Raw genomic sequence first — 13,519 nt, forward strand, 5'->3', positions numbered from 1 at the left:
CACAGAATTGGCACCCTCCAGGTAGATAAAAAAAAGTGTCGTGGAGGATGTGAGAGATAGACTATAGAGAAAGAGAGAGAGGCTGCGAGCGGTATACGTCAGTTGTTTGTTTCGAGCAGTGCTTCTGCGTAAGTGGTTTTAAAGTCGCCCGTACATTATAGCCTTACAGATATGGCATCAATGTGCTGAGTCACCGCTTCCAAAATTGGCTAGGGCTGTCGGTTAAACACGTGATAGGGCTTCGTACACACAACCCTCGACGAATTCCCGCACTGGAGCCGACTCCGCTTAGCAGTCCAAGTCCTCACCCAAATCTCCAACAACCACCCCGACAACCATTCATCCTTCGCCAGCAGCCATCATGTCGGACGGCCAGACGAAGCAGTTCGGGAAGAGCCAGAGGGTCGTGCCCGCCGACAAGGCCCAGAAGTGGTACCCCGTGGACGATCAGTCGCAGCCCAAGAAAGTCAGTACACCCTATGAAAATGGGACGGCACAAATAAGAGGAGGACATACGACTGGCACACGATCTGCCCCGATGATTGCGACGATAGCACCGGTATTCTGAGGAAGAGCCTTTGTGAATTACGGGGCGACATCCATCCAGACACCGGTGTCAATCGACGACACAAAAAAAGTTCATCAAATCTTGTGATCTTGTGACCTTGTCCGAATCGCATATCATCCGGGGAAGATCAGGCTATGGCGATGGAGATACTTGGGGATTCACGGGAATCGCTGGAATTTGTCTGACATCAGAGACTAACTACTTTGTGTGTTTACAGGTTCGCAAGACCCTGCGTCCCGCCAAGGTCCGCGAGACCCTCGTTCCCGGCACCATCCTGATCCTCCTCGCTGGCCGTTTCCGTGGCAAGCGTGTCATCCTCCTCAAGTCCCTCGACCAGGGTGTCCTCCTTGTCACCGGTCCTTTCAAGATCAACGGTGTCCCTCTCCGTCGCGTGAACTCCCGCTACGTTATCGCCACCTCCAAGCGTGTCGACATCTCCGGTGTTGACGCCAAGTCCGTTGAGAAGATCTCCGCTCCCGGATACTTCACCAAGGACAAGAAGGCTGAGAAGAAGACCGAGGAGGCTTTCTTCAAGCAGGGCGAGAAGGCCGAGGTACGCATCTTGTCTAATATTTCACATTTGCAGTGATCAAACGCTAATTACTATTTTTTTCGTCTTTACAGAAGAAGGTTGTTGCCAGCGCTCGCGCCAGCGACCAGAAGGCCATCGACCAGGCTATCCTTGCTTCCATCAAGAAGGAGGATTTCCTCGGCAGCTACCTCGCTACCACCTTCAGCCTCCGAAACGGCGATAAGCCCCACGAGATGAAGTGGTAAATGTGCGGTAGCCGCGGGTTCGGTAGATAGTTGGGGAGGACCATTTTTCCAACGAGGGGCGGCTCGATTGCAGATCGGCATCCTTTCGCGACTTTCGGGGGGCCGGTTTCATGAACCATGTCATGTAATTCCTACGGGATCCGTCAAAACACTTTTCACTTTTCTTATGATTTGCGGTTAATTCGGACATCCGGATGTCGTTCACACATGTTTCAAGAAACCCGTTCCTTTTGCGCGTGGCCGATTTTGCATGAAGCTGCGTTATGAAGAAAGACTTCAAGCAAAAAAAAAGATTAAAAATCACCTCGTTCCAGCAGGCGGGCTGGATTCTCTTTTATGTTCAGTATGACCTCCCATTTCAAGGTTCAGGCGGCAATCCAAAATTGGGCAATTCCTTCGATTCATCTATGCGTCCCGAGGTCCTCTCATATCTGTAAGACACTAAAATATAAGGTTGCTGGGCCTTGTCTCTAAATCTATGTAGTGGGTATCCCCATTGTGTGGAACTGGAGTAAAGGTCTCAAGATCTAGGCTGAACTACAAAGTATATACATGTATAAAACCAATATCTTGTGGCACACCTCTGGTGCTCAATAGATATTACAATGGCTATCAGCTGTACTACTATGGAATTTGATGTAATATGAAGGTTGTGCGACAAATTTTTTAGGTCTAATATCCCATAACGAGTTTAGTGCCAGCCACCACTCCGGGTATTAAGATATATAGTGGTGGCACCAGCCATGTATGCCCTCGTAACCACTAATTGTATATGACTTGAATAATGTTCAATTATGGTTATATCAAACCTTCTGCGGAGTAATGTTGACATTAATAATGATAGCGATGCCGTAGTGCCCCAAAGTCCAACTTCGACGAATATATATTGTAGATCTAGCTAGATGTTATATATTGAACCCCCAACTCTCACCCCAAATAAAAACAAAAGGAAAAAAAAGACAAATCTACGTAGCTGCAGTTCCAATGATTCATGTACTCGTCATGTGGTCATCTCATCGTCGCTTGTTCTTTGTTGAAGGCCCGGCCTGAACCTTTCGCTTCGAAGCCTCATATGCTCTCCGCATATCCTGTTGTTCATCCGACTCATCACTTGAACTGCTATCGCTTCTCGAGTCCCTAAGAACAGTACCAAAAATCCAATCCATCATACCCCATGGGCCAAAATTCCCCCTTGCACCCATCAACAAATGCATATCTGTGCGACGGGCGATCCCACCCAAAAACAGGCTTGTCGGCATGACAGTATATCCAGAGTACGCGAAGGTCTCCTCGATAGAAATGAACAGTAGGTACAAAAGATATGTAAGCATATGGAAGCGGAAGATGATGGCCGGCGCATAAGTCGGGATGAACTTGGTAAGCAGGTAGGGGATCGGGTGGTCGTAATGCGCGGTCAATGGGAACGGAGCGGGCAACGAATGATACCAAGACCGGTGCCATCTGGCAAGCATAGGAGACCATCTTGAGTGTAGAGCATATCGGTGAAGGACATAGGTGAGGAACTACCAAAAGGAAAACCGGAATGTTAGCAAATTGGACTATCATGGAAAGCGCACCACAGCAATGTAGTCGGGGAATTTCAATAAACTTACTTCTCGCCCCAGCATTGCCATAGTCAAACCCTTACATATCTCAAATGGCATAGGAAGCTTCAGCGATACCTTGAGCGCACTGCGCTTGCCGAGCGTCCGGACAAGTACCGTCTCAAGTACCCCCTGCACAGCGATACCCAAGCATAGATTGAACAGCCCCCACGCGGCGATCTTGAGTTCCTTCGCGCGGATTCGACGTCGCTTCCTCCCACCTGGCAAGCCGGTAGCGCCTTGCGCCTTTATGAGAATCGCGGCCGACGGGGTCAGGATATCAAAGAGGAAGAAGATAATGGACGGTAATGCATAGAAGAGTAGGCGCACTGCGATCGTTCCGAACAGTTCCACGCGGAGTCGGGAATGCGACAGTACTAGCGTTGACCAAGTCAGGTAGAAGAAGAGGAGGTTCAAGCTGGTGCTGTAGGATGACATGATCGGAACCAGGAAGATGGACAGCATCGGTATTGAGAGGAGGGCCTCCATCTTGACAATTTGTGTGGTGATTGTTGTTAATGATGTTCAAAGACTCGAGGGTGAATTTTGTTGTATCTTGTGCTATCTCTATCGCCGAGTCTGTCGGGGGGAAGGAGGGGTTTGTCTCTGATTTCTCTAGCAATTTCTCTTTGAGCCGAGAATAGTAACCTGTAAACAGTTGCCATTCATATTTAGTACAAAGACTCTTTGAAAATTCGATCTGGCCAGAGCAATTGGAGACAAAGAGGTTTCGAGGTCGAAAATGGGGTGGCAGGATAAAAGATAAGCTTGGTTATCTACATCGTACGTCATCAACCCCGGATGTACATTGCGGAACTACAACTGCATCAATGAAAGGTTCGAATTGCTAAAAATAACTGACACGACATTATTTGTACTGTACAATAAGAATGTGTAACAAAGAGCGCACTGAAGAGTGTATAGGTGTTGGGCGGGGCAACCGAAGGTGCCGTACAGACAGAGCTCAGGGTATCATACATGAAGCGGTCGACAGACCATGTTAAGAAAATAATCATACACCCGATCGTTATGAAGCCGGAGTACTGGTATTGTTTGGAATACCGTTCTGCTTTCCCCAAGCGAATGCCTTGCTGCGAAGGTCTGGGATGACCTGGAGGAATACCAGGTTGCTGAGCCAACTGAGCATAGTGTCACCGACAATGCTATTTTTCGGGCTGGGCCCAAGGGCAGTGCCTTTCATGACGGCACCAATAAAATTGGTAGTGACCAGGTACTCTCCACGTTCCAGGGCACGGATAGAAATTTGAGCGACCTCCGCTGGTGTCTGGGGCTTATCGGCTTCTTCGAGTTTCTTGGTCAATTCAGGCTTGGTCTTTTGCTCGTTGTCATAGCCGGGTGTGAGGATCCCCATGGGGAAGATGGTGTGGATCTTGACATCTGCAGCCGGGGCGTCATTACGGTGCCGTTGAGTATAGGCTCCGTTGTACATTTCGATTTCCTGGCTCAGAGTATCGGATAGAGAACGAATGGCTGCCTTGGCAGGCGAGTACGGTGAATAACCAGCGATGGGAACGAATGCAAGGGTAGAGCAGGTAAAAATGAGATGTCTCCGGGGTGTTTTCATCTGTCCACTGGGAGCAACAGGTGTCAACCAGTTGCGCAGCGTGGCATGAGCTGTGTTGGCCGCAGTCCAATAGATCGTGTCCATTTGCTGTCGGTGATCTTGGATGGGCACATCGACGAAATATCCTGGACGGGAAAAGCCTGCGCAGCACCAAACAACATCGGGAGCAGCTCCAGAATTCCACGCTGTCACTTCTGCGATCATTCTTTCGCACTCGGCAGGATCAGTGAGATCGGCGCTGATATAATGGAACTTCTGCTTAAATATATTCGCAGCTTTGGTCTGGATGACATGTGAGTAATGTCGATCTGATCAAGGAGGGATGCCTGACCTTCATATCATCAACGGTAGTCTGCAGCTTGGAGACAGTGCGTGCAACCACGACAACGTGCGCGCCTTTTGCGGATAGCTCGAGTGCGACAGCTTTGCCCATGCCATCGGAGCCACCGGTTATCACCACAGTCTGTAAGACTCAGTCAGCACGGATCATATTGATGAGTAGTCTTGCACATACTTGCCCCTCCACATTGAACTCGTTTCGGGAGCCGAGCCCAAACATCTTAGCAATAGTGTAAATAATAACTGTGCAAAGGACTGCGGAAGCGCCCAGTACTGGGGTTGACGTATTGATATAAGAGGAGTGCAATGAGGATAGAAGTTGAGGGAGAGAGGAACGAGCAATTAACTCGCGAGGATCCATCGTGGATGAATGGCAGTTAGTTGCCTCTGTTGGTTGTCCTCGAAATGGAAGGCACAAGGGGCAGTAAACCAGTGACACAGAAATACCGAAGATCGGTCTGTCTTGGACTTTTCAAGGTGGGAGATTGTAATATTACCAGTATTTGGATTCCCATCTGTGCAAACAGAGCAAAATCCCCCACTCGAGGCTAGCGCAACCAAGGCGGTGAGAGGCCAAAAAATAATTTTATCACAGTTTATCGGCCGGACTGACTGGACTGAATTGGTTCACTGTCGTTTAATTTCTACACGCAACAATGGGCAGCAAAAAGAGAAAAGCCGGTCGCCCGGCGCAACCGAAAACTGCCCCCGAGCCCTCCAAGTTCGACATCGAAGAGCGATTCGACGACTCTGAAGATGACTTCCAAACCGGCCGTGACCAGATTCTACTTGAAGAAGGCCCAGAGGCAAAGAGACGGCGGAGAGTTGCCGAGGAAGGTATGTGCCTCTAATTATGACCTAACATGATGCAAACGGTGTCTTACTGTTCGCCACAGAGGAATTGATCCAGCCCTCCGACGAAGAAATCCTTGGCTATGAATCCGCAGACGAGGATGACGATCTCGAAGACTCAGAAGAAGAAGACGAATATGATGATATGGGCGAGCCAAAGAAGGGTGGCGCCGATTCAGAGGAAGAAGATGAAGGCATTGCCGCCTGGGGCACATCGAAGAAGGATCTTTACAATGCAGATCAGATCGAGACCGAGGTTGATGCATTGGAGGAAGAGCAGGAGGCCAAGCGACTACAAATGAAGCAGTTGCAGGCTATGAATGAGGCCGATTTCGGGTTCGATGAGTCTGAATGGGTGGAATCCGGCAAGAGTACCGAGGACAGCGCCGATGCTGGTGTGGTAACTGAAGTGCTTCCACAGTTGGAGATCACTGAAGATATGGATACCGATGAGAAGCTCAAGATTTTGAAGTCGAGATACCCCGAGTTTGAACCCCTGGCAAATGACTTTGTCGATCTTCAAAGCACCTTCAAGGATCTTCAACAAGCAGCCTCGAAGGCTTCCTCAACAGACGACGACGACGAAGAGCCACAGCCATCCCCAGTGCCCGTGGTGAAATTCCGTGCGTTGTCTGCATACCTTGGCACGATCAGCATGTACTTCATGCTCCTCTCCTCCCCTTCTCCCGATGCGACCAGCGAACATGTTCCGATGACCCCCGCCGAACTCCGACAACACCCTGTCATGGGATCGCTTGTCAAATTCAGGAAGCTTTGGAACACTGTCAAGGATCTCGAGGAGGAGGTTGATGAACCCACTGAGGAGCCTATTAAGGAGACTAAGACCGAGACCGCCGAGAAGCAACCAAAGATCAAAGAGGCCAAAAAGCCGAAACAGAAGAAGCTCAGCAAGGCCGAGATCGCTCAGGCAGAGGCCGAAGCTCTCCGCGACGAGCGTCTCCGCCAAACAGAAGCCGGCCTCGTCGATCTCGAGAATTTGGCCACCAAACCTTCACAGAAGCGCAAGACACAAAAGATCAAGGCACCTCTCAAGGATGATGACTCTGACTTCGGTGACGAGGATGCCCTCACAGCCCACGAGGCAGCGGAGAAGGCCAAGCAGAAGCGCTCACTCCGTTTCTACACCTCGCAACTGGCTCAGAAGTCCAACAAGCGCAACGCAGCAGGCCGTGATGCCGGTGGAGACGCCGATCTCCCATACCGCGAACGTCTGCGTGACCGTCAAGCCCGTCTCAACGTGGAGGCCGAGAAGCGCGGCCGCAAAGAACTCAATCCCGACCAGCAGCTGGGCGGTGACAGTGACGACGAGGATCACCGCGTCGCCAAGGAGCTCCGCCGCGGCGAGGGTGCCAAGGATGACAATGACGACGAATACTACGATATGGTGGCATCCCGCTCCAAGAAACGCAAGGACGATAAGCAGGCTCGTGCAGATGCCCACGCTGAGGCTGAGCGTCTTGGCGGAAAGGTCTACGAGCAAGAGGTGGTTGGTGCGGATGGCAAGCGTGCTATCACCTACCAGATCCAGAAGAATAAGGGTCTGCACGCGAAGCGCAGCAAGGACTCACGTAACCCGCGTGTCAAGAAGAGAAAGAAGTATGAGGAGAAGCAGAAGAAGCTTGGCAGTACTAAGCAGCTGTACAAGGGTGGTGAGGCTCGCGGCGGATACGGTGGTGAGCTTACGGGTATCAAAAAGAATTTGGTCAAGAGTGTCAAACTGTGAATGTGTGCTTGATCATAAACTTCACGGTCTTGTGTGTATGTTTTCATGGCGTTCACTGCGGGCAGTTTCAGGCATTCGATGTGTATATAACCCCGATTTCATCTTTTGGTCAGCCTCAAGTTTCAAAAACCGTTTTATTCATCTCAATCCATCTTCTTGTATGTTTAAAATAGTTGGATTATGCGGCCTTGTAAAGAGGTCAATTCTTTGTCAGGCCATGTATAACATTCGATGCGCTTGATGCAGCAGGGATTCTACTATAATGCCCACTTTAGACTCTTATCCCGATCTAGAAGCAAATGATCACCCGCAGACATCCATGTAAAAGATAGAACAATGTCGAGCAAAATATACCCTTTAACCTTTTGTCAGTTTGAATAGGAAACAAGGGTAATCCCTCTGCAAACTGAGGACGATGAGGACTCTTGATAGATCGTAATTTTTTACTTCTAGTGCTCGAACTACATAGCAAATTAGCAGAGGTCAAGTACACATATGTGTAAAGTGTAGATACCTTGATTTAGGAGAAATGGGCGAAGTCGGCGCATGATCCTGAGAACGCCGATTTGGCTTCGGCGTAATATTGCGAGATGCCCGTCTAGGTTTTTCTGAAAACCGGTCTGAGCCATTCCTGGTACTTGTGCTCGGGCATCTCGAAGTCGGACTCCTTGGCACGGGGGTTACGTATGAGAGGTCGGAGATTGGGATTGGAGCTGCGTCGGATCTTCGACGATTATATGAGGGTAGGGTTAACAGAATGGAGTTTTCTGGGATTTGAGTATGAGAAGGATAAAGAGCGGGTTCACTATGAGAGTCGCTAGATGGGGAGAGGGCGATTGAATAGGTGTCTGTGGGTGGAGGGCCATTGGGGGTTTGAATCGAGTTCGTCATAGCATTTGTCGTTGAAGTCAGTTTTGCATTATTCAGGGTATCTACGAGCTGCTTGTATGTGTCACCGTCGATACCCAGACTGGTTCGCATTTGCTGTGCCCTCTCTGTTCTGAACCTATGTTTCCTTGGGGCATCAGGTATGAAGTCAATCTCCCCCGAGAGCAGATCTTGAGTGGCGGATAATGTCTGTGATTTTAAAGTAGCCTCAATTGTATCTTGAGTAGCTGAATTAGTTTGATCTGGGTCGGGCTGCGAGTCGTCCTGCAGCATTGGTATCAGCCAAGCATAGTCCAAGGCATCTCTGGCAGTAGGGTGATCTGCCGGATTTGCAGCCATCATGCGCGCCAAAAGGACGTGGTTTCCGGGCTGACTGGAGAATGAGATGAGTCGAAAGGTAATATCGAATTCCCTCTGTAGTACTTGAGCAGATCACTTTTGCCAGAGAAAGGAAACTTCCCAGTGAGCAGGTAGTAAGTGATCACGCCCAGACCCCATATGTCAATTTCAGGGTAATAGTCTGGTCCCAATGTTGTGTTTTCTGAGGATGGACCCTATAACTGTTCATACACCTCTGGCGCACTAAAGGCCGGCATGCTATTGAACGTTTGTATACCCGTAAATCCTTCCATAACGCGCTTGATGATCCCAAAGTCGCCGATCTTTACCCACCAATCTGGGCCTGTATATAACACAAAAAAATTCTTGTCGAGATCAGAAAAAGTGGATTTAAAGTGAGCGCATAGCTGGAACACACCTGAGGATTCAGGTCACCGTGGGTGAACCCGTTGCTATGCATAAAATCAAGACTCTCGAGAAGCTGGAAGGTAATCTGCTGTGCTTCTCTTTCCCGAAATAGCTGCGTCATATACTTCTGCAGATCGCCAAGAGGGAAATACTCCATTGCGATAAACAGACACCCAGTGTCCTCAAACCAGCCCGATGATTTGACAAAGCAACCGTCATACTAAACATGAATGTAGGTCAGTGATTTTTGACAGGGGTATATTAGGAATCCAGGATATGAAATATGAATACCAATCATGTACATACCTTTTGCTGCGAGAAACAAGAGATGGCTTCTAGCTCACGATTATAATCCATAGACCCCGACCCCGACCCCGGGACCGTAGCAATGTGTATTTCTCCTATGATGCAAAGTAGATAGTGGCACTAGGGAACGCGATATATGAGATGCTTGACTTGGTGCGTATGCTCGCATTGGGGATGCATGAGATACTGTCAGAATTCAAGTCAGGAGCCTCTTTCGAAAATCTACACGTAACATTACGGTGGTAAAAGTCAGGGTAAATTCATTATTATGTTGGCCCCCGGTTGCTACAAATGCAGAGAGCAGTGACTTCATTCTCCTAATGGGATAGATCGACATCGGTTCGGGCAATTGATGACACAGGGCGTAAATGTATGTTGTACTCTGTAGAGATATTTGGGATATCGTTGGCCTCCATGCGGTTGGTCATAATCCTTTCACTCGAACAAGCCTTCGAAGACTGCCTTGACATGGTCTGGGCCACCTTGTGAGAAATCGACCTCCAGAAAACCTCTCGCTAGGGAGTTCTTGTAATAACGCTGTTAGTTACATTCCCTTTTCCTTTGAAAAAAAAAAAAAAAAAAAAAAAAGATCTCGTACCGCTTCTTCTAGGTCTTGCATCTCCCCTGGAGATAAAACTGCACAGGCCGCGACAATGTTCTCCCCCCGTGCTGAAAGAGACGCAATTTCGTTTGCGCGAGATATAATAGCTGAGTCGATGCCATTGATTGCCGCACAACTATACCGGAAGTCAATTAAGTTTTAACAAAAAGGAAGGTGGGTATGATAAGGAGCAAAACGTACATGGTACCGAAGCTCTTGTTACTTCGCCCCGGACGAAAGCTGTTCGAACTGTAAGCATAATTTACATGCCATTAATCCAGGAGTCAATATTCCTGCACATACTTATAAAGATACGTGATCTGGTCCTCGAATTCCTGACTTTCTTCGCTGACTTGAACTTCCATATGGCCAAGATGGAGTCGAGGCCGCAAAGCGAGGAAATTGTTCTCGAAAATCTCATGGAAATGAGTTGCTGCAATGACTTTAGCGGGATTCTTGAGGCTCAGCAAATAGTCGAGTATGCCACAGGCAAGTCCGATGCCATCTGAATGCGTTAATTAGTCTGCATCAAGATCTATAGCTGGATATAAACATACCGCTTTCGTTGGTTCCCTTCCCAAACTCGTCGATGATGACCAAGCTTCGATTTGTGACTTGTTTTAGGCAGAGAGAAATCTGCTGCAAATCGTTCATGAAGGTGCTTTGGATCTAAAGAGATGTTAAATCGCCAAGCTCAAGGCTGTATGCAGAACATTTTACATACCTTGGAGACACTCTCTTGGGTATTGATTTTGGTCAAGATTTTATCTGTGACTCCCAATTCTGCGCTGTCTGCAGGCACAAAGCTATAATAGTTAGCGTTTGTATGATCATCTTAATGGAAAGATACATACCTCCCAATCTGTGCTAGATATACAATCAGAGCGACCTGCTTGATGTAGACACTTTTCCCTGAGTAGTTCGGTCCAGTTAAGAGCAACACGCTGGGATTTTGATCCATGGAGGAAGCAGCACCATTGGTTTCGGACTCACTTCCACCTACAAGCAATGTGTCATTTGGCACATAGGACGAAACAGTCAATTCTTGAAGAATATGTCTGCCATTTGTTAGGGATGTCGATGGATGGCTGTTAACAAGCTCTTACCGGCCACCCTTGATTCTGATCACATTTTGTTCAACCATTCGTGGTCTGGTCAGCTTATAGAAGCTGGCTGCCTGTGTGAGAGCAAGAAGACTGTGGAGTTTGTATCAGCGGGCCTCTTATCATGTCCTACAATGACTAACCTATCAATATCTCCACAAATATCAGAAGCATCGACAAGCACATTCTCATATCGAAGAACCCTCTGCGCCAAGTCGTATACAATTTCGATTTCTTTCTCTGTCAAGGTACACTTTTAGTTCTCAATTTCCATGGCTGCTTCCGATTAATTACAAAACTTACCACAGATAATACCGTATATATCTCCCAACTTCTCATCCATCTCTCTCATGCGGAAATCTTTGAAGTACGCTCGATTCTCCGTGGTGAACATCAATTCCCAATCATCATCGGAGCCGGTATATGCCGCGGCACCATGATCATTGAGTGGAATGGCAATATTGAACCCAAGCTGAGGGAAGTAGATGACATTGACGTCAACTTCGAGAGTCGCCGGGATTGTTCCAGCAATGTCGAGGGCGATGTGCTTGAGAAGGCTGTTGAGGCCGTCGTATCTGTCTTTGATTTTGTCAAGCTCTCGATCAATACCCTGTTTAACCACTGTTCTTCCTTGTTCTTCGGAGTTATCAATGTCGACCTAAAAAGTCAGACACATTCCTAATTCCTATCAAACAATAACTTACAATCTCTTGAATCATCCGACCAACTCTGTATAGATGTGCTGCCTTGAAGACCCTAAGAGCCTGCAAGATGTCAGTACTCGACAGACTGGGATACCTATTGGGTGTTGACCTTGCTTCGGAGAGTCAGGATATGCGCGCCCGAGACCTCCCGCAGTGCATCATTGATGTCGATAGAGTAGAACGCAAACTGCTCCGTTAGCTCATTAGCATCGCAATGCAAGGACTATCACTCTAACATAGACAGATGATAGAAAATCAAGCATACAGCAAGAAGGCTGGCCCAAACCGTAGTTTTGAACCCAGTAATCTTCGCACTGCCAGTACTGATTCCCTTGCGAAGATTGATCATGACAGGCCTGAGGTTTTTAACGTGTTTCAATGCTTTGGTCATCTTTTCCAATGCAGCAAGATTGTCAGGGCGAGAAAAGACTCCTATAAAATCATGCCGTTCACAGATCGTATTTAGATCGACACTTGGACGGAAAAAAATCTGCTTGAGTCTTGCCCTACCCTGAGGGGTGTATGCAAAGTGCTGGAAGAGCCCATAGACCGAAAGACCCTCTTTGCCGGAACCTGACTTTTTCCCCGGGCCCTGGTTAAACATATTCGGGTGTGACTCCGACTGGATAATCTGGAGAGAGGTGAAAGTGTTGCTGTTGATCCACATCGCATCCCGGAGATTGAACATCTGCAGTGCCCGAATCCGATACTCGTTTCCATCTTCGAGGGGGCTAGGCGCCGCGGCTCTTCGTCGTTGCAGGTAGGAGAGTACTGCTCCTGCGCATCCAATAGTCACGGGGTTCTCCATGTCGACGGAGCTTGAGATGTGCAACAGTCTTCCTTCTTGGAGTGTGAAGCCCATCTCTTCTGGGTCCACTTCTTCCGGTCCGGCAAGGCCATTTTGAGGCACGAAAAACCGGATGCGCTGTTCGTGCGTAGATGAAATTTTTAACGCAAGTAGTTTGCTTTCTGCATTGGAGTAGCTGAACTCCGGCGTTGGACGAACATCTATCTGGTAGGGAAGGTAGGCAGAAGAAGCTGCACAGATATCATCAGCATTTGCCCGAACCGGAAAGAGTTAATGAGCCCCAGGGCAAACCAAATGTACCATCTTCTTGTGCGAGATGTTGATCTTGATTCTGCGAACTAAGATCGACACGAGGAGGTGTTAAAACCACTGTAGGTTTGATTTGAAGAAGCACTGGATGGCCCGATTAGCCCTTTCCATCTAGACCTAAACAAATAATAAACCCACAAGCTTCGATTGTCTCTATATCTCCGAAACGACTGTCACCGAGCAGATACATCTTTTCTTCTTCGGCTGAGTAGTATGAGCACCCCACAGTTCCATGGTCCTTCATGTCGATGGCAGTAATGACATGGTCATCGAGGTCATCATCAGTAGCCCTCACCGAGCGATCTGTTTCGATCTTGGTGTCTGTAGGAAACGGAGTGCGCAATTGACTTGCTGATGAAAAGACAGGAGTTTGAGGAGGACCACTTGAAATACTGAGGGCTTGGATTGATGGCGTCTTGTGGCCTAGTCGTCGCCCAGAGGTACGAGGTGTGATTGGGGGGCGGGAAGCTGGTGTTCTTTTTCTTTTTAAAGAAGACATCTTGCCGAGTTCAATGGAATTGTGATACCTAGAGATTTGATGAGAGAGGGAAATGATGGGGTTGGATGAAATTGATGGTGTGTGC

The 13,519-nt window shown here is 48.3% G+C and overlaps 7 protein-coding genes across 7 annotated transcripts; 2 read left to right on the forward strand and 5 right to left on the reverse strand.

The window, feature by feature from the left end:
- Nucleotides 1-361: 361 nt before the first annotated feature.
- On the forward strand, nt 362-1,345 carry N7517_000719 (60S ribosomal protein eL6; the record flags this gene model as incomplete). The annotated part of the gene is made up of 3 exons (XM_056718449.1): nt 362-466; nt 786-1,121; nt 1,193-1,345. 3 exons carry the CDS (start codon nt 362-364, stop codon nt 1,343-1,345), a joined length of 594 nt encoding a protein of 197 aa, XP_056582584.1.
- Nucleotides 1,346-2,358: 1,013 nt separating this feature from the next.
- On the reverse strand, nt 2,359-3,438 carry N7517_000720 (sterol desaturase family protein; the record flags this gene model as incomplete). Its single annotated transcript, XM_056718450.1, has 2 exons — nt 2,359-2,868; nt 2,923-3,438. The coding sequence occupies 2 exons, from the start codon at nt 3,436-3,438 to the stop codon at nt 2,359-2,361; spliced, it is 1,026 nt and encodes a 341-aa protein (XP_056582585.1).
- Nucleotides 3,439-3,976: 538 nt separating this feature from the next.
- Nucleotides 3,977-5,093, reverse strand: ksrA (3-dehydrosphinganine reductase; the record flags this gene model as incomplete). The annotated part of the gene is made up of 3 exons (XM_056718451.1): nt 3,977-4,816; nt 4,866-4,997; nt 5,049-5,093. The coding sequence occupies 3 exons, from the start codon at nt 5,091-5,093 to the stop codon at nt 3,977-3,979; spliced, it is 1,017 nt and encodes a 338-aa protein (XP_056582586.1).
- A 436-nt stretch (nt 5,094-5,529) lies between these two features.
- Nucleotides 5,530-7,469, forward strand: N7517_000722 (something about silencing 10 family protein; the record flags this gene model as incomplete). The annotated part of the gene is made up of 2 exons (XM_056718452.1): nt 5,530-5,710; nt 5,770-7,469. The coding sequence occupies 2 exons, from the start codon at nt 5,530-5,532 to the stop codon at nt 7,467-7,469; spliced, it is 1,881 nt and encodes a 626-aa protein (XP_056582587.1).
- Nucleotides 7,470-8,067: 598 nt separating this feature from the next.
- Nucleotides 8,068-8,696, reverse strand: N7517_000723 (uncharacterized protein; the record flags this gene model as incomplete). The annotated part of the gene is made up of 2 exons (XM_056718453.1): nt 8,068-8,193; nt 8,406-8,696. The coding sequence occupies 2 exons, from the start codon at nt 8,694-8,696 to the stop codon at nt 8,068-8,070; spliced, it is 417 nt and encodes a 138-aa protein (XP_056582588.1).
- Nucleotides 8,697-9,021: 325 nt separating this feature from the next.
- On the reverse strand, nt 9,022-9,461 carry N7517_000724 (uncharacterized protein; the record flags this gene model as incomplete). The annotated part of the gene is made up of 3 exons (XM_056718454.1): nt 9,022-9,039; nt 9,115-9,324; nt 9,411-9,461. 3 exons carry the CDS (start codon nt 9,459-9,461, stop codon nt 9,022-9,024), a joined length of 279 nt encoding a protein of 92 aa, XP_056582589.1.
- Nucleotides 9,462-9,845: 384 nt separating this feature from the next.
- N7517_000725 (MutS family protein MSH5) lies at nt 9,846-13,434 on the reverse strand (the record flags this gene model as incomplete). The annotated part of the gene is made up of 15 exons (XM_056718455.1): nt 9,846-9,935; nt 10,009-10,147; nt 10,213-10,260; nt 10,315-10,516; nt 10,569-10,680; nt 10,736-10,817; nt 10,866-11,069; nt 11,118-11,207; nt 11,258-11,354; nt 11,418-11,772; nt 11,819-11,878; nt 11,928-12,005; nt 12,084-12,856; nt 12,927-13,019; nt 13,074-13,434. 15 exons carry the CDS (start codon nt 13,432-13,434, stop codon nt 9,846-9,848), a joined length of 2,784 nt encoding a protein of 927 aa, XP_056582590.1.
- Between the last annotated feature and the right edge of the window lie 85 nt (nt 13,435-13,519).

This window comes from Penicillium concentricum, assembly GCF_028827145.1.
Source record: "Penicillium concentricum strain IBT 3081 chromosome Unknown utg000001l_segment0_segment0, whole genome shotgun sequence".
Lineage (NCBI taxonomy): Eukaryota > Fungi > Ascomycota > Eurotiomycetes > Eurotiales > Aspergillaceae > Penicillium > Penicillium concentricum.